The sequence below is a fragment of the Urocitellus parryii genome, chromosome 5 (genome assembly GCF_045843805.1).
Source record: "Urocitellus parryii isolate mUroPar1 chromosome 5, mUroPar1.hap1, whole genome shotgun sequence".
NCBI classification, from domain to species: Eukaryota; Metazoa; Chordata; class Mammalia; order Rodentia; family Sciuridae; genus Urocitellus; species Urocitellus parryii.
The window spans coordinates 177,700,795-177,722,241 of record NC_135535.1 but is presented as its reverse complement, the minus strand read 5'-3'; the positions used below and the strand labels follow the sequence as shown (position 1 = coordinate 177,722,241).

General features: G+C 42.2%; 1 protein-coding gene across 1 annotated transcript in view; it reads right to left on the bottom strand.

The window, feature by feature from the left end:
* Lgi1 (leucine rich glioma inactivated 1) overlaps positions 1 to 5,952 on the bottom strand; it is a 33,652-nt gene extending 27,700 nt beyond the window's left edge. The window contains exons 1-2 of the mRNA XM_026397393.2: positions 5,504 to 5,952; positions 5,016 to 5,087 (exon numbers count right to left, since the gene is read on the bottom strand). Of these exons, the coding sequence (XP_026253178.1) occupies positions 5,016 to 5,087; positions 5,504 to 5,718 (287 nt within the window). The 5' untranslated portion in view covers positions 5,719 to 5,952. The remainder of the gene's footprint in view (positions 1 to 5,015; positions 5,088 to 5,503) is intronic.
* Positions 5,953 to 21,447: the final 15,495 nt, after the last annotated feature.

Below are 21,447 nucleotides of genomic sequence, written 5' to 3'. Positions count from 1 at the left end.
CTCACAAAGCCCAACACTGTACCCGCTGCACAGTAGAACTTTAAAGTGTGTTTGCTAAAGTGGGAAGCTCTGCCTTCATTTTGCTACTGCTTACAACTACACAGTAAATAAATACTTGTTTTAACTGAATTGATGCAAATAAGTCAACAAGGAAATTATCTTTGTGTTAATAAATTTGTTTCATCTTGAGGCTTAACTAACATTTCCCTTTGGATGTCCCATTGGGCAAGATAAAAGGGAACATTCACCCCTTTTAGGAGAGAGGCTAGTTAGCCTTCAGGGCCAAACTTAGAACAGAGGAGGCTAAAGGTGAAGTTGGGGTAGGTAAAAAGAGATTCGAGCAGTGGATCTCAGGAAAGACTGAGATGCTTTGCTTTTGAAGTTCTGGAACTCTCTGCTGAGGAAGTTTGAAGCCAGAAAATAACTGCTCACAGTTCACTTTAGGACCTCCACCCTGTCAGTCCATGTGAAATCAGGTAGGAATATATAGGAAACCATGTCTCTGGGCTTATAATGTCTAGTTGTATCACTAGGCCACAACCTACTGAGGATCCTCCATGACAGACACAGGACAGAAGATGAACGGAATGGCATGAATGGCAGAGAGTATAGAGACCTCAGTGAAGTCTTCAGAATATTGAAAAAAACAGGTCACAGAGTGAGATATTTGGTCTGATAAGAATGGATGGAGCTTGTGTATATGGCAGGTGGGGTTTAGTATAGATGTTGGGAGTGATTAACTCTGAACAGATAGGATGGAGCTGAATGCTATTAACACCAACTCCTGTATTCAGACTCTCTCTTTTCCCAGGGAACCATTAAAGACTTCCAAGCACAGGAGCCATGAATGAATTAGAAGGTAACGCTAATGGAGATGGCTGGGGTGGGAACCGAAAGCACAAGGGTGATGTGGACACTGTGAATGCTGTACAGCGCTTGGGAAAAGAGGAGCAGGCAGATTCTCATGCTGTTCAGGAGGGGACTTGTTCAGTTGGAAGTGGATCATGAGGGAGAAGGGACTGGTTAGTTTTTTTTGCCTGAATAACAGGGAGGATGAAACATTCTATCAGAGAAAACATTCCTTGTACAGAACTAGTTCACACAGTTACATGAATTAGTTAATTAAAAAGTTAAAAATCAGCCAGGAGTGGTGGTATATGCCTGTATCCCAGAGACACAGGAGGCTTAGGCAGGAGGATAGAAAGTTCAAGGTCAGCCTGGGTGATTTAGTAAGACCCTGTTTCAAAGATATAAAATAAAATTAAAAAGGGACTGGGGATGTGGCTCAGTGATAGAGCACCCTTGGGTTCAATCTCAATACTTAAAAAAAAAAAAGTTGATCAATCTATCGATCACTGGGCAAAATGTAAACAGTCTTCATGACTGAAATTTTCTTTTGCAATCCACCGATATGAGGGCCTCAGCTGGGCACAAATCCAAATGTGCTCATCTATATATAAACCAGCTAATAATTCCTCTAATACCCTCGTAGGTGTTAAGCCTCGCTTGAGTGGTCATTGAAGATTACCAAATTTTTCTTATACTTGCAATGCAAGAGAAATAGAAAAAGATAGTAGTTGCTATAAAGGTAAGAGAGGTCATGGATATTTTTCTCTAATCAAGGAATATTTTGAAGGATCCAATGATTAAAGCCTAATAAAGATGGACTTATTATTTCTCTTGTTCATGATGTTTGCTTTTCTATTTGTTATTAGTTTTTAATTTCCTCTTTATTCAGAGTGGATTAATTTTCTAAAACAATACTATTTTCCCCTTAGAAAGATCAATTCTGTTTCAAACAAGACCAGAATTTCTTTCTGACCATATCCATTTTGAATTCCTACAGATTTTTTTTTTTTTTAAAAAATGTGATACTAAAACTAATCCTGGAATTCGCTTCATGCAAATAGAACCCTCTTAGGGGCTTCTGGGGCTTACTTCATTAAAATATGTTATAAACAAATGGCAACATGGCCACATTTTAGCCTCATAAATTTGAATCTTAACTTCTGACGTGAGCCTGCTTCACTGGGGATTTCAATCTGTAGTTGAGAAGGAACAGGGCTGTAATGTGTGAAAACACATTTCTCTAAATTGCATTCACTGAAAGTACCACTCTTTCTCTAAGAGCAAACTAGAATGCATAATCATTCTCATTGGTGAGATTTCAAAACTGGCCATATGAAAAATATGAATAAAATTGCATTTGCTTCAGAAACGTTTTTTAAAAATTGTTTTTTAAACCATAAATGAGATTTGGAAAAGGGAGTTTTGTATAATTAATCTGATGAGTTTTTATTGGATCATTTTATTCTTTCTCTTCTTCTTTCAGAGTGTGGGTTTTTTTTTTTTTCCTTGTTCTCCAACACAAACTGCCAGTCATGGCCTACCAGGATTTTTTCCCAAACACTGAGTGGAACTTGAGGTATCGTGTCTGTTTTCCTTAATATCCAAGGTTGACATTTCAAAAAAAGTACTTCTCATCATGTCTTCTACAGAAGGTCTGAAAAAGCACTTTAGGGTCATAATAAAATGATCAGATTATTAAGGTGGGTGATAGAGATGGGGCATATCTTTTTGCTTTCCGAAAGAGTAAGAAATCAACATCCTTTGAACATTCATGAAGCAGAATTGACTCTAAAGTTTATCTCTTTACAGGATTTGATGGGACCCTTTGGTGATCCATGGTCACAAGAACCATTAGAACTCATTAGGCCTGATTGGGTGGCCCCTGGTCTTCATGTTCCAATGGCAGGTTGACAGTCCATGTGGGATTTTCAGGGCACTGGATAGTGCTATCCCACAGAAGGACACTTTCTATGATCTATGTTTCGCCACAATTGTTATGAGCATGGTACAGCTCACGTTTATTTCCTACTCAGTGAAAATCGGTTTTTCAACCTTCTCTTAAGGGCAGGACAAAGCAGAGAACATTGGGCAGGAAGGATGGAGAACACAGTCCTTAGATCTCACTGGGCACTACCAGAAACAAACTTTGACCCCTGAGAGTTCTGCCCAAGATCAGCATGGCACGAGCCTACCGCGGTGACGTTAGCCAATGTGAGTTAACTGAGGACGTACAGGGCAAGATTACTCGCCCTTTTGTTATTTCTGAAACCTGAACTGCTTTTAGAAATAAGGGCTGGAATGTTCCATAGGAACTCAGAGCATGGGACAGAGGGGCATGGCACACACTCGGTGTGGGCTATTTAAAACCAGTGACTTGGCTTCCCTCTGTGATTCTAAATGCGTGTAAGCACATTACCCTGCAGCAGCCGGTAACTATTTCTATAACACTGTCCAGCATCTGTGCTTGTGTTGACTGGACTCTCCCGACAAAAACAAAGTGGAGAGGTGGTAGCTGATTAGGCTGATCAACCCAGGCTTTCTGTGTCACCACTAATGTCCCCCCTGTATGTCAGAGTGAGAGAAACTGTGTGACTGAGACTTCTCAATAAGGCGAGGGAGATGCCTTAGTACTTCAAAAAGAGGCTTTTTAAATGAGCCAAGTATTTACTCAACCACTGAGCAACATAAGCACAATTTATCACTTTCTCAGGCACAGTGAATTCTTATCTTAGGAAAGGATCTCAGCATTAGAGATTTTGTCCCTCTCTGTACTAAGAAGAGTCTTATCTTTTTGGATTGGTTTGATATGTTAACATTTCCCCTAAGCACACAGTTGGCCATCAATCAAACAGATAAACCCTTAAGAAATGATCTACTCAATTGTTAATCACTCAAAGACATTAGCCAGGGGAAGGACATTAGCCAACCTTGTTACATAATGTAAGAACACCTGATCAAGTTTGTAAATTCGATGAAATGACAAGAGTTCTATCTACTTGAATCTTATTCATCTCTGTTAACACCCCTTCAAAGTATGTTTTATTATCTCCATTTTACAGATAGAGAGACTAAGGCTCAGTGAGATTCAGTGATTTTTCAAAAGACTACATGTCTAGGTTCTTGTGAGTAGTGGGGTGAGATTTAAATATAGGGCTTTCCAATTCAATTCCATGCTGTTTTCCCGTGTGTACCTAATCTCAAACAGCCAAAGTAGCCAAGTAAGGCAAGAAAACAAATAGCATGCCCCCACATAAAAAAGCAAAAAAACTTGGGTCCCAAATCATGCAGTTAATAGACCACAAACTCAGTGGATCGGCAATTGACTAATTCTCCCTTGTAACCACCTCGCTACCAACTCAAGTCTGTTGCCTGATACCTGAGCACCAGGAGACCTCTTGACCCCCTCGTGATACTGCTCTAAGAACTAGAACTCCAATTGCCAAATATTACACATCAGAACAAATTATACATGTTACGTTATGCCTGTGAAGAGATCTGATTTCTTAGTCAAATATTATTTTTGGGGATATTTTCAGGCATAGGCTGAATATGTGGCTCCCTTGTGACCAACTCAAAACATATAGCATAGAATAATCTTTTGCACAATCCTATGTTAATATTTTCTTTCCCTCCTTTTAGGGACACTAGTTATAAATTAGATGAGATTAGAAAGCAGTCCCTCAAGAATGGATGTTTTAAGGAATTACCTAGAAAGAACCAAGTTTTTTCCCCCACATGGTAAATCATACAGAGTAGCAGCCTGCCCCAGATCCCCGGGAGACAACATCTTGAACGCATATGGTATGCTGGGCTCTGTATTGACAAATGCAAGAACTCTAGGGCAAAATAACCAAAGTTCCCAAGTTAAAAATGAAAGTAAAATAGTGGAATGGAATTGGGATCCTTGTTGCAACATTCTAGCAACTTCATAAATAGACATTAAAGCACACAGTATTACAGGTTAGCAAATTTACCATTGCAAGAATCAACCTGCACTATTGGTGTGAAGTTGCAAACAAACCCATCTACCCCTCACTTTACTGATAGTCTCTTTCTTTTCAGAAGTATCATCACATGCAACAAAATTAATATCGAACTCATTTTACTAGAAGGCTTATCCAAATATATGCCATATTAAAAATAGTCATGATATAAATATTTCTCACAAGAGCTGCAGCGATGGTGTGAATAAAAAACTCCCTTCTGAGATTTCAGTAAAACCAGATCTCACAAAGGATCTGAAAGAAAACACAAAAAACAAACAGACACACAAAGACACACACACACACACACATACACACACAGAACAAACCTTACGTTAATCCAGTTTAACATAACAGGCACTATTTTAACACTATTTTATGAAGTATGATTGTGTTCCTTCCTAGCTGAAGTAAGAGAGATGAATCTGCTACAGGTTTCTCATATTAATGTTCAGGGCTGGGGGGGGGGGGTACAGATCTAAGCATGTCCAGTAGCAGCTAATAAAAATCAAAAATTTGAAATGCAGCAAAATGTTAGCACTGTCAAATGGCCAAGCATGCAAGAGGAACCTCTCTTTCCATGCCCTCCTACCAATACATACAAAACCCCAAATATACTGGCTGGAATTTTAAAATCGTAAATTAGATATCAAAATGCTTACGGGCCTTACAATGAGATAACATCAGGAGGAACGGTGCGTGGAATGGATCTGGCATTCTCACATAAAGCGTTATCTTTGGTACAAGTGCACACAGCAGGGCATTTTGGCTTCGCTGGTTTCTTCCCCTCAGTCAGCAAAAGCGCAGATAAGAGACATAGGCAATAAGCAATTCTTTTCAGGGGGATGCAGGCATTTCCCATCCTTTTGCTTCTTTCTGATTCCATGCAGTCGAAAAAATATCCCCACACATGAACAGGGCTTCTGGAATTCAGCTGGTGATTGTCTTGCTCTAAGAACAGGTCACATAGGAGTCCACCCTTTTCCTCTGCCTCTGTATCTCTGCTTTTCAAAACAGGGACCTGCGGCTGATTCGTGAGCTGCTCCTGGCTCGAGCAGTGCACTGCTCGGGGGGAAGAGACCTGAGAGGTGCTGTGAGATGGGAGCGATCCAACTGCTGGAGGAAGAGAGCCGACTTGCATCACCAGCAAACACTGAGCACAGACCAGCCTTCGAAGGCAAAGCGAAGTGATGTAACAGAAAATAAACAGCTTTCTGCTTTCACCGGGAGGCCCTTTAATTGTTACCAAAAATAGGACGGCATTATGTCTTATTAGTGGGTGGGTGGGCGAGTGGGTGGGAGCAGTCATCTTGCATAGGATGTCGGCAATCTCGGGAACCTCTGGGAATTGGCTTTTCATGTAGCAAACAACCTAGTAAGAAAAACTAGCTTCAGAGCCAGCCCTGGCTGGAAAAAAATGAAGTTAAATGAAACTCTCCGCTGCATTCGGCTAAAACCTTGATATTTCTTGCTGAGTCCACCTGGTTGGTGGCACTGTTGAAAGATAAATTTGAACACATGGAGAATGTGACTTTCATGGGGATGAAGGTGGGTAAATACTTTTCTGACACGGATCAACTGTCATGAATTATTGATTTTCATAATCCCTCCCCACCCCCCAGGCGTAATCCATTCCCTCTTTCCACGACGAGGGAGGGAAATAGAAGCATAGCCTGCCTCCGCGTATAATCCACCCTCCTCACTTCTCGCACCCTCCCTTCTCTGGCAGGAGCATCAGAGGCCTGGAAGGAACTCCCTGCCAGCAGGAGGCAGCCAACTTTGGCTTCCTGGGGCTTGAAAAAGGCCTGGCTCAGCCCAGGAGGCTGTGATATCGTGGGGGAAACGCTGGACTAAGAACAGGGAGATCTGGCTCAGAGATGCCAGTTCTGCTGGGATTTAGCTGATTTTATAGACAAGGAAACAGTTGAATCTATTCCCCTGTCTGCAAATGGGGGTGGTAGGACAGACACCCCATAATTATTATGAAAATGGTGGGCTGTGTTACTGCTGTCCATCATGGCAAGAAAGATGCACCTTTGAAAATGGAAATCCATTTAAAGGAGGAAAAATTAAAATGCTCTGGCCAAGGGTGGGATAGTCTAGTCTAAGAGGGTGGAAGACCCTTAAGGTGTTAGAAGAGGAGGAAAACCGTCCCCTGGTCCTCTTACTTGCTGAAGGCAGACATCAGGCCACTGCCTTTCTCCTCCTGCTTGTTAGACTGAACATATTAAAATGATTGTTTTAGAAAATGTGTGATTATGGAATAAGCTCATCCTTATCAGAGCATGATGTGTTGCTATTCTACCCTTCCCCTCCACCTCCAATCCCTCCTTTCCCTCTCTATATGCTCTGAGGGCTGGGCAGTGGCAGTCCTGTTCATTCTCTATCTGACCACTGTCCCTTTACCCCAGAGGTCTGAAAGCTCCATGAAGGTAGAGACATTGCTGGGAACCCAGGGCCTGGAGAGAATTGTGCACACAGACAGTAGGGGACCAGCAGGCCTGGGAATGCAACAGTAGCACCTCAGTCTATTCCTGGTAACCACCTACTCTTCCAAATCCATTGAAACTGCACCTCTGAGTTATAATAAAGAGATTTGACTAGTTAAGGAAGTGAGGATCATCCCCCAAAGAAGCAATGATTGGTTCCACACTTTAGCTCTTGTAAATTGAGCTGCTTATAAACATTGATGTGGCTGCATTACTATAATATGCTGTTTTTTAAGTCCTTTGGATATAGACCGAGGAGTGGGATAGCTGGGGCAAATGGTGGTTCCATTCCAATCTTCATACTGTTTTCCAGAGTGGCTGCACCAATTTGCAGACCCACCAGCAATGGGTGTGTCTTCTCCCCACATCCTCACCAACACTTGTTATTGTTTGTGTTCTTGATAACTGCCATTCTGACTGGAGTGAGATAAAATCTTAGAGTAGTTTTGATTAGCATTTCTATAATTACTAGAGGTGTTGAACATTTTTCATATATTTGTTGATCAATTGTATATCTTCTTCTGAGAAGTGTCTGTTCAGCTCCTTAACCCATTTATCAATTTTTTTGGGGTTAACTTTCTAAGTTTTTTTATATATTTGGAGATTAGTGCTCTATCTGAAGAGTATGTGGCAAAAATATGCTCCCAAAATGTAGGCTCTCTCTTCACCTCATTGATTTTTTTTTTTGCTCAACAGATGAATGGATAAAGAGACTGTGGTAAATATACACAATGGAATATTACTCAGTATTAAAAGAGAATGAAATTATGGCATTTGCAGGTAAATGGATGGACTGGAAAATATCATGCTAAGCAAAGTAAGCCAGTCCCAAATGTTCTCTCTGATAAGTGGATGCTGATCCATAATGGGATAATGGGGGGTGGGCATGGGGAAAAATGGAGGAACAGTGATTGGGCCAAGAGGAGGAGACATGAGGACAGGAAAGATGGTGGAATGAGATGGACATCATTACCCTAGAACATGTGAGATGCACATATGGTGCGATGCTACATATTATACAACCAGAGAAAGGAAAAGTTGTGCTGCAATTGTATACAATGACTCAAAATGCATTCTGCTATCATATAGACCCAATTAGAATAAATAAATAAATTAATTTTTAAAAAAGAAGCAATGATTGAACTAAGTTCCCAGCTAAGGATGAATGAAAGGGGGTGATGAGAACACTTCAGGTGGTGGACATGGCACATGCAAAGGTCTCCCATGATCTTCAAGCAATGGGAAGCCTCTGCAGAATTCTAAGAAGGGTATTGATAACTGATATATGTTTCAAAAGTAGATTTTTATCACTGAGCCAGTCCCACCCCCACCCCCCACCGTGGGAGGTTGTAAACATGTTTTTTTTTTTTTAAATGGAGAAATAGAAGAAAATCCTCATCCCAAAAGAAGTCATGATTTAAAAATTGGTTCTACTACTTTTTCATTGTCAAAGGTTCTGTGGAGGAAAGAATATATGATAGTGATTTTAGACATCATTACCTATGGGCAAACCTCACTTTAAACAGTAAAACTGTAAAGTTGGCCACAAATCAGACTTTTCAGTAAATTGAACCCTGCTGCAAGTTCACAGTGGAAACTTGTTCCATAAAGTAATTGCGTGGTGAATATTTTATGGGGGGGTGTTTTTATTCACATTGTCACCCCTTCAATTATCGGATTTAAAATGATGTTTTTATAACTATACAACAAAGACCCCAAGAACTTTCAGGGACCTCTGAGACCTTGGATTCAATCCCTGCATATTACATATGGGGAAACTGAGGCACATAATACTTAATGGCAGATCCACCATTCTGCAGAGAACAATGGCAGATGCTTGGTTAATAATACGATTGGTGGAGTCAAACGGGATCATTCACTCTTTGTGTTTCACTTTCAAATACATTTGAAGCCCTTGACTTGTGCTGGTGTGGACACAGTAAAGCAGTTTTCATTTTTGACTCAGTAAAGCTGAGAGGGCAATGAATGAGGGAAAGAAATCATACCCACACTACTCACTTTGCAGCTGTATTTATCTGGCAGTTCAGTCTGTCAGTTCAAGTGGAAAAAGGATCATTGGGGAGGAGGGGGACTCTAAGGACAAATCACAATGGGCATTCTGAAAAGACAGTAACTTATTCTTTTTCTATGGCATTTAAATCCCAGAATTGAATTTTTTATTCAGTTAAAACACCCACCAAGATGAGGCAAAATTTTAACCATGTAAGGCAGGATGCTGGTGGCCTTCCTGGGAACAGGCTCCAGAATGAACGTGAGGAAGGGGTTAGAGTGAGGACGGCAATTGCTTCACCACAGGCTGGGGAGGTCTGGGGTTGGATCCTGGAGGAGAATCTACTACTGACAACCCTCCCATCCTGCCCCTTTGGGAAGCCCAGGGGAGAGCGCAGAGGGTGCAAGCCTAGAGGTTTCCATCAACTTGGAGGCCTTCGGATAAGGTTGGCAACCTACCTGTAGAGGCTGCCCTGGGGAAAGGGGTGGAGACAGGATGAAAGCGGTGCTGGAAGAAGCCCAGGGAAGTTGGGAGGCCTGGCCTAGGCTGGCTCAATGCCCAGTTCAAGCCATAGAGGAGGAGCTGAGCAGGCTCCAGGACTGGCTCTGCACTTTGCCAGCCGTGTGACAATGGACCTATTCCATTTTCCTAAGCCACAATTTTCTCCTCTGCAAAGTGAGGATAGTAATAGTACATAACACATACAGTTGTTGAAAGGATTAAGTAAGATAGTATAACTGAAGTGCTTAGTATGGGGTCTGATACATGGGAGAGGCTCACCACCATCACCACCATGATCATCCTCACAATTCCAACTTGAATTCTTTTTTTTGGTACTGGGGATTGAACCCAGGGGTACTTGACCACTAAGCCATATCCCCATCCCTATTTTGTATTTTATTTAGAAACAGGGCCTCACTGAGTTGCTTAGTATCTCACTTTTACTGAAGCTGGCTTTGAATTCTAGATCCTCCTGCCTCAGCCTCCTGAGCTGCTGGGATTATAGGTGTGCATCACCGCACCCGGCCCAACTTGAATTCTGAAAGTGTGACTCCTGGTACTTGGAAAGCAAAACTCTCAAATAGAAATGAGGTTAGCTGGTGTCTATATTCACTCTGGGAGTAGGCACTTCTGGGCAGGATGACAGACTGGCAACATCAAGAGACTGGCCATATGAAGGAACCAAGATGCCTCCTGGGAAAGAAAGAACTTGCCACTTTAGGTGAGAGTAACAGCACCCATGCTTGGCCCAATGACAAAGCCCAAAACTGGAGATAGAAAGAGTGGTTATGAATATAAGATGAAGATTCTTTTCAGCCCACTGCTCTTGAACATGTATAATGTTTGAGTGGAGTAAAAGGAACCAACTAGGATCCCAGTAACAAGAGTTGCATGTGGGGACTATGCAGAACACAGTGGTACCTGCAGTCACTGTAGAGAGGTGAGACCAAGTGTCCTCATCTAGCCTGAGGCTCAGACAACTCCAGGAGCAGCTCAACTTTAGTGGCCCAAGAAGCAGTGACAGCCCCTCAGACATCAGAGGAATTGGCAAATGATCCCAACTGGCAGCCAGAGCAAAAGAGAAGGAAAATACGGGACATGGTGGGATGTTTGGGAGCATATATGCAATGTTCCCTGACCATCTTCAGAAAGACTGGAAGAGGGTCCTAGGGGGGCGGTGTGTGCTGACAGTTCTGGAAGAGCCAATGAAAGCAAGGAGAGAGGAACAGCCTGTGCCGTGGGTATGATCCCAGTTTTCCCCTCAGGCTGGTGTGGCCTAGGAAACACACATTGTGCAAGTAAACAAATCATTATTAGGAGCCTTAAAAGATCAAGCCTGGCCCTGCCTCCTTTTGCAAAAACTTGGACTAGCAAACTGGTGTCATTTTAAACAGCTTTCTTAATAAAGCAGGGTTTTTGAAGCTGCGAGTCAGATGCAATAGTTGGTTGGGGAATCAATCTAATGAGTACAAGCAGAATTTTAAAAAATAGATGCTTTTGAATACAAAATTGAAGTATATTTTTCTCACAAGGATTGCCTTCTGAAGTCTTTGTCTCCTTTCTTTTTGGATGTTGTATGTATGAGTATGGTGGTGATATAAACTGTTACAAATGATTTGTAATAAAAAATAAGGAAGGAAGGAAGGAAGGAAGGAAGGAAGGAAGGAAGGAAGGAAGGAAGGAAAAGAAAACTGCATTAGAAGATGCTAAGTATCTTCACCCACCCCAGAAGTCTGTGAAATAGCAGGAAAATGATATAAATTCCAATAAATTTCATTTACTGATTGAGGGCATCACTAGCCCTGTTGGAATATTGTTCTGTGCAACATGGAGCAAGTTGCTTAGCTTCTTTGTGCCTTGTTTTTCACATTGGTAAAGTAGTAATGATACCATTTTTGCACTATTGATATTAGATTACTAATGCAGGTGAAAGGCACGTCACAAAGAAGGCATTCAAGTACTGTTAGTGTTAGTTCCACCAGAATTATGAGGGAAGAGGGATGAGGGCAGTAAGCAAAGGGCCAGACCTTTAAGGTTACTTAGAAGTAGTGTCACTTAGGACTTTGGTAGCAAGTGACATTGACTCTGCCAACCTAAGTATAAAAGAACCTATTGCCATCGAGGTTGAATGACACCAGAGTCCAAGGAAGGGCTGACCAAGCAGGCTTTAGAAATAGGGAACTTTTGAGAGCTTAGGGACCTGGGTGGTGGGAGCACAATGTTCTCAGGTGAGTCCAGTTCAACCAGTTCTTACCTTCATGTTCCTCCCCAAAGGAGAGCATCTTACTGCTGAGCTTGTGTCAGGTGCCCATGCATTTGCCATGGAAAAGCAGGTACCTTGACTGGCATTCCCACCAAGAGGGCACAGGATGGGAGAGGGGAGGTTCCCAAAGGAAAGTTTGGTGCTGCTACGAGGAGACAGAATGGACCCTGGGCAAGCAAAACCAGGAGATACTCACCATGGAGTGTGTCAGGATCACTAGCCAATACCATTTGCCCTTTTCCCACCCAAACTCAACTCCATGATTTTAAAGAGAAACAACAAGAAGACAATTTAGACAAACAGCTATAGATAATTTCTCATAGGACAGTGAAACTCTGATGCCCCAACTATGAAATCAAGGAAGGGATTTTTACCTCTTCTGGTCTGAGAGAATGCACTTTGGCCCTGGGGATGTTGGGAAGGTAATGAAATGATAATGAAAGCTGACACTTATTCAATGCCCATTCAGTGCCAGCTGCCATTTATGTATATTTTATGTATATTAACTTTATGTATATTAACTTACTTAGTCCTCATAACAATCCCATGGGATAGATACTATTATTCCCCCTGTAGTTACAGAGAAGAACATAGAAGCTCAGGAGTTTAGGAGGCTTGCTTAGGATCCTGCTGCTGCTGAAAGGTGAGGCTGAGATTTATCCCAGGTTTTGGGACTCTGGCCTCTGCAGGATTAGGTGCTGCTGGACAAGCCTCTCTGTTCAGGCTGTGTGGAATGGGAGACGCTGTGTTGCTTTGGAGACCAATAGCGCCTCCCTGGCCAGGCACTACATTTGAACTACAATTTCCAGCATGCAACTGGGCTACAGATTAACCTCTTTTTTGCCAAAATTCCTCACCGTCTTGAGTAAATTCTTTTTCAATGGCAAAATCTAATCTCCCAAAAGGATAACTATGTAAGTGAAGTATGAATGCAGATGTAAGTGGCAGGAGATAGAGGAGCGGGTGAGATTCTAGGTTAAAATATCCTCTGCAATTTTTGTTCAAAGACCGGCATTAGCGACTACCACAGTAAAGATTTTTTTTTTTTTAACTTAGAAATGTGTACTGTGAAAATATCAATAAAGGTATTTTAAAGCACCCATTCTCAAACTTGTGGAATCACTTGAGGCATTTAAAAAAAAAAAAGTGATGCCGAGGTCCCATTCCTAGAGGGTCTGATTTAATCAGTCTGGGATGTGACTTTTCAAAATCCCAGTAGAATCTTTATTAAAGAGTTCCCCAGGAGTATAAAACAGGAGGCACAGCATGAAAAAATGCAGAGGACTCACGTGGGGAAGCATCAGGTCTGGTTAGGAGGCAGTCAGAGTGCAGGAAAAATGTGACCTTTATTGGAAAGGAACAGCTGAAGCAAGTGAGCAGGTTTAGGATGGAGCCTAGGGGCTGTCCCTGGCTGTCTGGTACCTGGCCCTGGGGTAATTAGGGCTGGGGGATAGTGCCCTGGAGTGTGGAAGAGGTGCGTGAGGGTATGGATCTGGATTAGTTGACTTGTATATGAAAGGTGTGTTCACTTGCGTGTCATTTACTATCTCTAGGAATTGGCTCACCTGGGAGAGGCAGTCCCCTCAGGATCAGCATGGCCTAATATATTCTTCCACCCATCCTCATTAGAAAGCAACTGACCAGATTCTAAGGGCACTAGGAAGAGTGTGGAAGACCAGAGACCATCCAACCAGGAGGGGTAGTTTACAAGAAAGGGAGTAGGAAGGCAGTAAATCCAGGAGGACTTTGGCCCTGTGCCTTCTTCCATCACAAAGTGAAATCTGGGAAAATGGAAAGAAAGATAGTTCTACTGCACCAATAAAACTCTTTGAAAGGCTGCACTCACAGTTTATTTACCTGTTTGCCCTTGGTCATTCACACGGAGTAATAGCTAAAATGGTTCCATAGAAAAGTTAATTGAGAGGTGTGAGCTGGAACTTTTCCTTACTCTTAAAAAGAGTAAACTTTGTTTTGTTTAATTTTTATTACCAAAGTGTGCCCAAATTTATATATTTCATCTATCTTCAAAGTTGGGTAGAAAGTAAATTAGCCATGAGATTAGGGTTATTGCTTATGTTGCCCCACCCCCATACCTTTTCTGACTCATGCAGATTTCTTTCCCTGGTTTAAATCCTGAGGAACAAAAAACAATGTAATTGTTGATGATGACAACAACAAGGATGACCACAACAAGGAGGGAAGGCACAAGAAACTTTGACACGTGCTTATAATGTGCCTGGCACTTTTTCAGGTGCTTTAGAACTATTGTCTCATTGAGTCATCATAACACAGTTTGGGGGCTGGGGATGTAGCGCGCTCCCCTGGCATGCGTGCCGCCCGGTTCGATCCTCAGCACCACATACAAACAAAGATGTTGTGTGTGCTGGAAATTAAAAAATAAATATTAAAAAAAATTCTCTCTCTCTCTTCTCTCTCTACTTTAAAAAAAAATAACACAGTTGGGTTGTTATTGGCCCCCAATTTGAAATGAGGCAAGTGAGGCATAAAGAGGCTAGTAGCTTGCCCAAGAGGAGAGATCAAGCTGGCTTAAAACTGAAGCATGTAGACATTGAGTCCATGTTCTCTATCTATCTCTTCATAGCATCTTTCATCAGCATGGTTTCCTGGAGCAAAATCCCTCTCACCTTATTCACACAGGAGTAGGCAGTAGGTGCGTGAGAGCTATGAGATGGTGGGTGCTGGGCTTTTGTGCCAGTCTGGCTGCGTAATCAGGGTTGACCCTTGGAAAAGCGGTGGCTTATGGGAAGTTTTTCTCTAAGCTGTGGAGGAAGGATAATGGATTAAGGTCTTGTTCCACTAAGAGTCAGCTGTGTGACTTTAGGCACAACTCTTAACACCTATGCTCTGGCTTTCCAAGGAGATTCTTGGGCAGAGTGATCTCTGAGGACGCTGTGCATGTACCTACCCCTGCTGGCAATCCTACTGGAGATTGATTGTTGAAAAGTCAAGGAAAATGTTGAGCAGGTTCTTGCACATCCCAAAGTAAACTAGCTAGCAGCTGAGTAGCTGTGCTAAAGAGTTCTGAAAACACTAGGCCTAGTTGTCTCTTTCTTCATCTTGCCCCATATGTCTGAAGTTAGTTAATGGGTGAATATCACTCATGGCTATTCCTGGATGCTCAGGGAACTTCCAAAAGAAGAAAGGAATGATTGTTTCATGAGGAAGGAATTATAAAGTTCCTGGGAAGGGCAGGGTAGGGAGGAGGGTGAGGACTTCTCAATTGTTTTGATCCCAGAATTCCCATTTGGCAGTATGGGTATCAAGTTCCTAGGAGGTGTTTGAAAAGGCATGAGGGAATTTCCTTTGTCACTCTAGCGAGGAAGTGCTACTTGCATTTGTTGGACTGAAAACATCCTGCAACTCTTGGGACCTTCACACACAATGAAGGATTGTCTTGCTCCAAAAGTTCTTAGAGCTCCCACTGAGGAAGATTTTTGAACAGTAATCAATAATCCAGGGAAGCTGATTTTTTTTTTTTTTTTTTTTGGTGCTGAGGATTGAACCCATAGCCTTAAGCTATGGGAGGCAAAGCACTCTGCCAACTGAGCTATATCCCCAGCCCCAGCTGAATTCTTCATACAGAATCCAGAACACATTGACAGATATCCTCTAGCAAGAACTGGGGAGAGACTGTGTGGTCTCCGACTGGCATTTTCTTTCCTTGGTTCCTCAGTTTCTCCATTTTTATAGCACTAACATTCTATGACTTCCTAATTTCTCTCTCCAGCAAAGGGAAATTCCTTGCAAAAACAGAGATTTGGAGATTCTTTGTTTTCCCCATTTTGTATGGTTGATATAGGCCATTAACTAATACACACATGATAAAGTTTAAACCAACAGTGTATGGAATCAAATGATCCCAGAATGTTTTTTATAAAGTATGATTTTAACAATTTAGTATTTTCTCTGGAAATATATTTAAATTTTATCAGAACTAAGCACCCAAAACTCAAGAATGATCATAAAAGGTCGCCCTTCCCATGGGCTAGACTTGAACAAAACGTCTTATTCGGAAAACATTAGGGAACAGGATAAATGTAATTCTAAATCATGGGCAAAGTGAAAATCATTTAGCTGAAATATATATTTTGGGATGCTACTAATGAAAAGCAGTGACTCTGAGAGGTGTTGCCACAGAGTGAGGCTTAGCTATTAAAATATGAAGTAAAAAATGTGATTATCCTCTTTCTCCTATTTTATGTCTCAGTTACTCCCAAGATAGTTCTTAGTGGTCATTAAAAAAAAAAAAAAAGAGGTTCTCACTCCTTCAGTCTTTCAAGGAGATCTTTAACTGCCTTCTTTTTTAATTTTGTGTTTGTTTTTTGGCTTGAGATTCTGAAATTAAAAGGAAAATCTTGCACCTAGACTTTCATGCTTTGGAAACTTGAACTTCATGATGTTGGATTTCAGCCTTTTGTCTTTATCCCTTTAGAAGCATTCTGTTTTGTTTTATTTGGCTGTATATTCTCATTCTGGAAGAACAAGAGACTTCCATTGCGGCCTGTGATTCACGGCATCAGTTTCAGTAGAAATGTGATTCAAGAAGGTCGGAATTTGACCCCAGAAAATAGCAAGGGAATGACAGAACTGGTTCTGACCATGGGATTTGTGCTCTGCGGGCACAGGGCAGGAATGGGTGTTAATGGCAGGGAAGCACCAGGATTCTACACCAGCACTATGGCTGGCCCGGTATGTGGCACTGCCTATCACTCCCAGCCTTGAAGCCAGGGAGTTGGAGGCAGGCAGGCCTGAGGGGCCTCCTAAGGGCCAAGCACTTTCTGTGCATCGTCTCAACTGATCCTTTCATCCACCTGGTAAGCAAGACATTACTGTGCCCACAGCACAGATGAGTAAACAGGAGCTTAGGGAAGTTAAATAACATGCCCAAGACCATTTTTTTTTTTTGTCTTCAAACTGACTTGTGTTTATTTCCAAAATACTTACCATGTGATTTCTTCATTATATATGTGTGATATTACAAACAGTTCTCCAGTGCTTATCTGTGGGAAACAAGAATTATACAAAACAGCTGAAAAGTATTATTTGATTTTATGATGGTTGAAGCAAGAAAATGACTAAGTCAGACCCCACCTGGCCCCAGAGGCTCTTGGGGATGCCTGGGGCATCCTTGAGTCATCCCTGTGCAGTAGGGTGCAGTCTAGTGTGGCACCCAGGCTTTGCTGTCCTTGGGTAACTTTTTATATTATGCTTCCTCATCCATGGCCTTGGGTCTGCTAGTGCCCTCTCAGGACAGTGATGATGAGAAGTGAGATAGTGGAAGAAAGTGCTTAGCACAGAACGAGCGATTCTTACTCCAATCATCCTCCCACTCTCCATTGTTCCCCTTCCTATAAAGCCCCTTCTTGAAACTGGCAGAAGGACAGAGGAACTTGGGTGAGAGATGAAACTAGGCCTGAGGAGCCGTGAGAACTGACTTAGAATGGGGACCTCTCTGGCCAAGACTACACCCCTGAGGCCCAGGCCTGTGTAAGAGGTGCCCTAATTCTACTGCAAGAGGAAATCCCAGATCCCTGAGGGATCACAGCCCAGGGGCAGCATTTCCTTCAGTCCCTGTTCTGGAGGAGAGACAGCTTCAGAGGTCACTCAAATGAGCAGCAGTACTCTCATGGGTGAGAGTCTTGCCAGGAAAACCTCTCCTTTCGTTGTTCTTTAAGGTCTGTGTGAGAGTCAGTTGTGATAGACACGGGCCTTGTCCAAGTGATGTGTTACCCACCCAACATTTAACCATAAGAGCTAAGTAAGTCTGAATTTGAGTTTTGTTTTTAGTTTAATTATTTTTTAAATCATGAACTAAACTTCTTATTTCTTGCACAGCACAGTCATCTCAGTTCATTCATTCAACATGTGTTTGTGTGTGTGTGTGTGTGTGTGTGTGTGTGTGTCCTCCATGTGAGTCAGCTTAGCACTGAACATTCAGAAGGGAGCAAAGCCCACAGAGTCTCTGCCTTCAAGGCCCACATGGTTCAGTGGAGCAAGCAAGCAATTAATCAAGAGGACACAAAGTGGTGGGGAAGGGACTTTCAGGCTGGGGCAGCCGCAACAGCAGCGCAAAATCTTGATTAAGGTGTCAGGAAAGTTTACACTAAACACAAAGGGCTCTGTCCCTGCCGTGGTCCATCAGGGAAGCCTCCCCAGGGCCCAGCTTCCCTGCACACGTCAGGCAACCACACGAGTCAGGTGACTGTGCAGCGGACAGTATTCCATGTTCTGCCCCTGAAGGGAGCTGGGAAACTTCCTTCCTCCTTCACCTCCAAATTCTCACAAAGATGACCAAGGGTTTTTGAGACATAATCTCTAGGGAACAAAGAGAATAATGACAAATATGAAATAAAGTGGAAGAAGAGCAAGGTGTCATGACTCACTGGGCCATGTCCACACAGGGTGCTGAGAATAAGCCACACATGTCCATCAAGCATGGTGCTAAGAATCTTTACATGTATATATTTCACTGTGTCATTTATTCCTCATGACAATTCCTTGAGGTTGGTATAATTGCTATGTCAGTAAGAAAAGAAATGAAATAAATAGTTCATAAACCTACCTGATGGCAGGTCTAGGATTTGAACCCAAGAAACTATAATTGGTCATTTGGTCATTTCTTATTAAGGGTAATTATTTTTCTTTTTTCTTTTCCAGGAGTGAGAGACACTATTATTCCCAGAAAGGAGACTTTGGGTGGAATAGAGAAGGAGATCCTTGGGAAGAGCTTAAATCCTCCAGCACCTGGTAGTGCTGGCTGCAGAGGAGCTCAGTAGGTCAGTTGATATGAAGTCAGGCACTGAGGGAAGAGTGGGAGAAGGGCATGAAGGAGGGAGAGAGGCCCCTCAGATAGTTTCCCCAACTTATCAGAATCCAACTTACTAGGACTGCTTGTCCCACCAATCCCAGCCACAGGCCAGCTGCCTGTCCCCTCTTCTCTTCCACCTTGCTACTTCAAGGAATTGGGGCAGCAGAGTGGTAGATTGCCACCACTCTCTGTGGTCTCTGGAACCTTCATTCTTACAACACTAGCTATGCCCATGGCTTTCCCAGACAAAGCTGCCCAGGAGGACACTCCCCCAGGACCTTTTCCTTTTCAGAGTAAGAGGATTACAGCAAATAACAAATAAAAGCAAGTTGCAGGATTGTGGGACCTTCCTGGGGCTTCCACAAATAACCTTGTTACCTCCTGACTCCCTGTGACATGATCTCCCCAGGTAGTTTGCTGCTTGCTACCTGGTTGGTGATCTTGGGCAGTGACCTAAGCTCCCTGACAACATTTGTAAAATGCACCCCCTGCTTCATTTTGGGGTGAGCAATCAAGACAGTTGTGCAATTGGAAGCTCTTGGCACAAAGAAAGTGCTAAATAAATGCTGTTATGGTCTGAATTGTATCTTCCCCAAATTCATGCGTTGAAGCCCTAGCCTCTAGTGTGACTGTATTTGGAGAGAGGAACTTTAAAGAGGTCATTAAGGTTAAATGAGGTCATAAGAGCAGGATCTTAATGTGATAGGATTGCTGTCCCTGTCCTTAGAGAAAAAGGAAGAACAACCAGGGATGCACATGCACAGAAGGATAGCTTTGTGAGGACACCAGGTGAAAGCAACTGCGTGTGCACCAGGGAAAGACCTCAGGGGACACCAACCCTGCTGCCACCTCCGTCTTGGACTTGTGACTTCCAGAAATGTGAGGAAATAAATTTCTGTTATTTAAGCCACCCAGTCTTGGTGTTTTGCTATGGCAGCTCTAGCAAGTAATACAAATATTCTCCCCTTCCGCTTTTTTCCTTGTTTGAACACACTCATGTATCCAAAGGCAACTCAGAATTGGAACTAGATTTTTGACCTGAGCCCAACTTGAGCCAAGAAGGCTCAAAACTTGGAAAGAAGGGAAAGCGACAACAGCAAGTCCTCTTGATGTCATAGTGGAGCATCATTCACAGGCCTGCCCAAGCATTATTTAATTACGGAGGCCAAGGAGTGGACCTTTGATTTTCTTTTTACTGTGGGTTAAAGGCTCAGACATGAGGTTACACATGACCCTGTGGACTTGCGTCCAGAAGAGATGTAAATGAATTCTGAAAGGTCTGAAAGATAATCCTCAACGTTATGGTTCTATTGCTTGTGGGCCAGTAACCAGTTTTCATTTTATTCCAACATTCTTTCTCTAATGCCCGTATAATTCCAGCGACTCTAATTCTCCTTGGAATCCAACTTCACCGTTCTTCACTAATGAGCTGAATACATCTCTGACACATGTTCACGCTATGTTTATATAAAGATCATGTTGTTGACTTTTCAAAATGTATCTTTTGACAAGTATAAAGAACTCTAACTTTTTTAAAAACATAAAGATCCCCTTTAAGGCCTTTAAAGCTTTCTTGGATTGGGATTCCACTCCCCCCCCAACTTTTTAATTGTAGATTTTCTTGGTTTCTGCATTAGTAGTTTTAAAACACCAATCTTTGAGAAGCACAAAATCTAATCTATTTGCCACAGAAGGTTTTGAATTCTTCCATAGAAAGAGAAAACCTAAAATAACATGTAGATTTGGTTTTATCCTTTTTCTCCTCCTTATCTCCTGATTTCACTACACACTGAGTGCTTTAATCTGGGCCTGTTTCTATCTCCTTGATTTAGGTGATAAGAAATGACCCCAGGTGGAAGGGGAAAGGTGGGGGTATGGGGGTAAAAAAGATGGTGGAATGAGATGGACATCATTACCTTAAGTACATGTATGAAGACACGAATGGTGTGAATATACTTTGTATACAACCAGATAACATGAAAAATTGTGCTTATATGTGTAATATGAATTATAATGCATTCTGCTGTCATATATAACAAATTAGAACTTTTAAAAAATGATAGAAAGAATTTTTAAAAAAGAACAAAAAAAGAAATGACCCAATAGGATACAAGGTATGATTAATTACAGTGGCTCCTCCCAGGCTATATGCATTTAAGTAGGGCATTCAAATATTTGCATTTAAATGTTTTAGGCCAAGCACGGTGGCCTAGGCCTATAATCCCAGCAGTTTGGGAGGCTGAGGCAGAGGATCCAAAGTTCAAAGCCAGCCTCAGCAACTACAAGGCGCTAAACTACCTGTCTCTAAATAAAATACAAAATAGAGCTGGATTCAGGAAATAGAAAAAGAGGGAGAACTTCCAAATTCATTCTACGAAGCCAACATCACCCTGATTCCGAAACCAGACAAAGACACTTCAAAGAAAGAAAACTACAGACCAATATCTCTAATGAAACTTGACGCAAAAATCCTCAATAAAATTCTGGCGAATCGGATTCAAATACATATCAAAAAAATTATA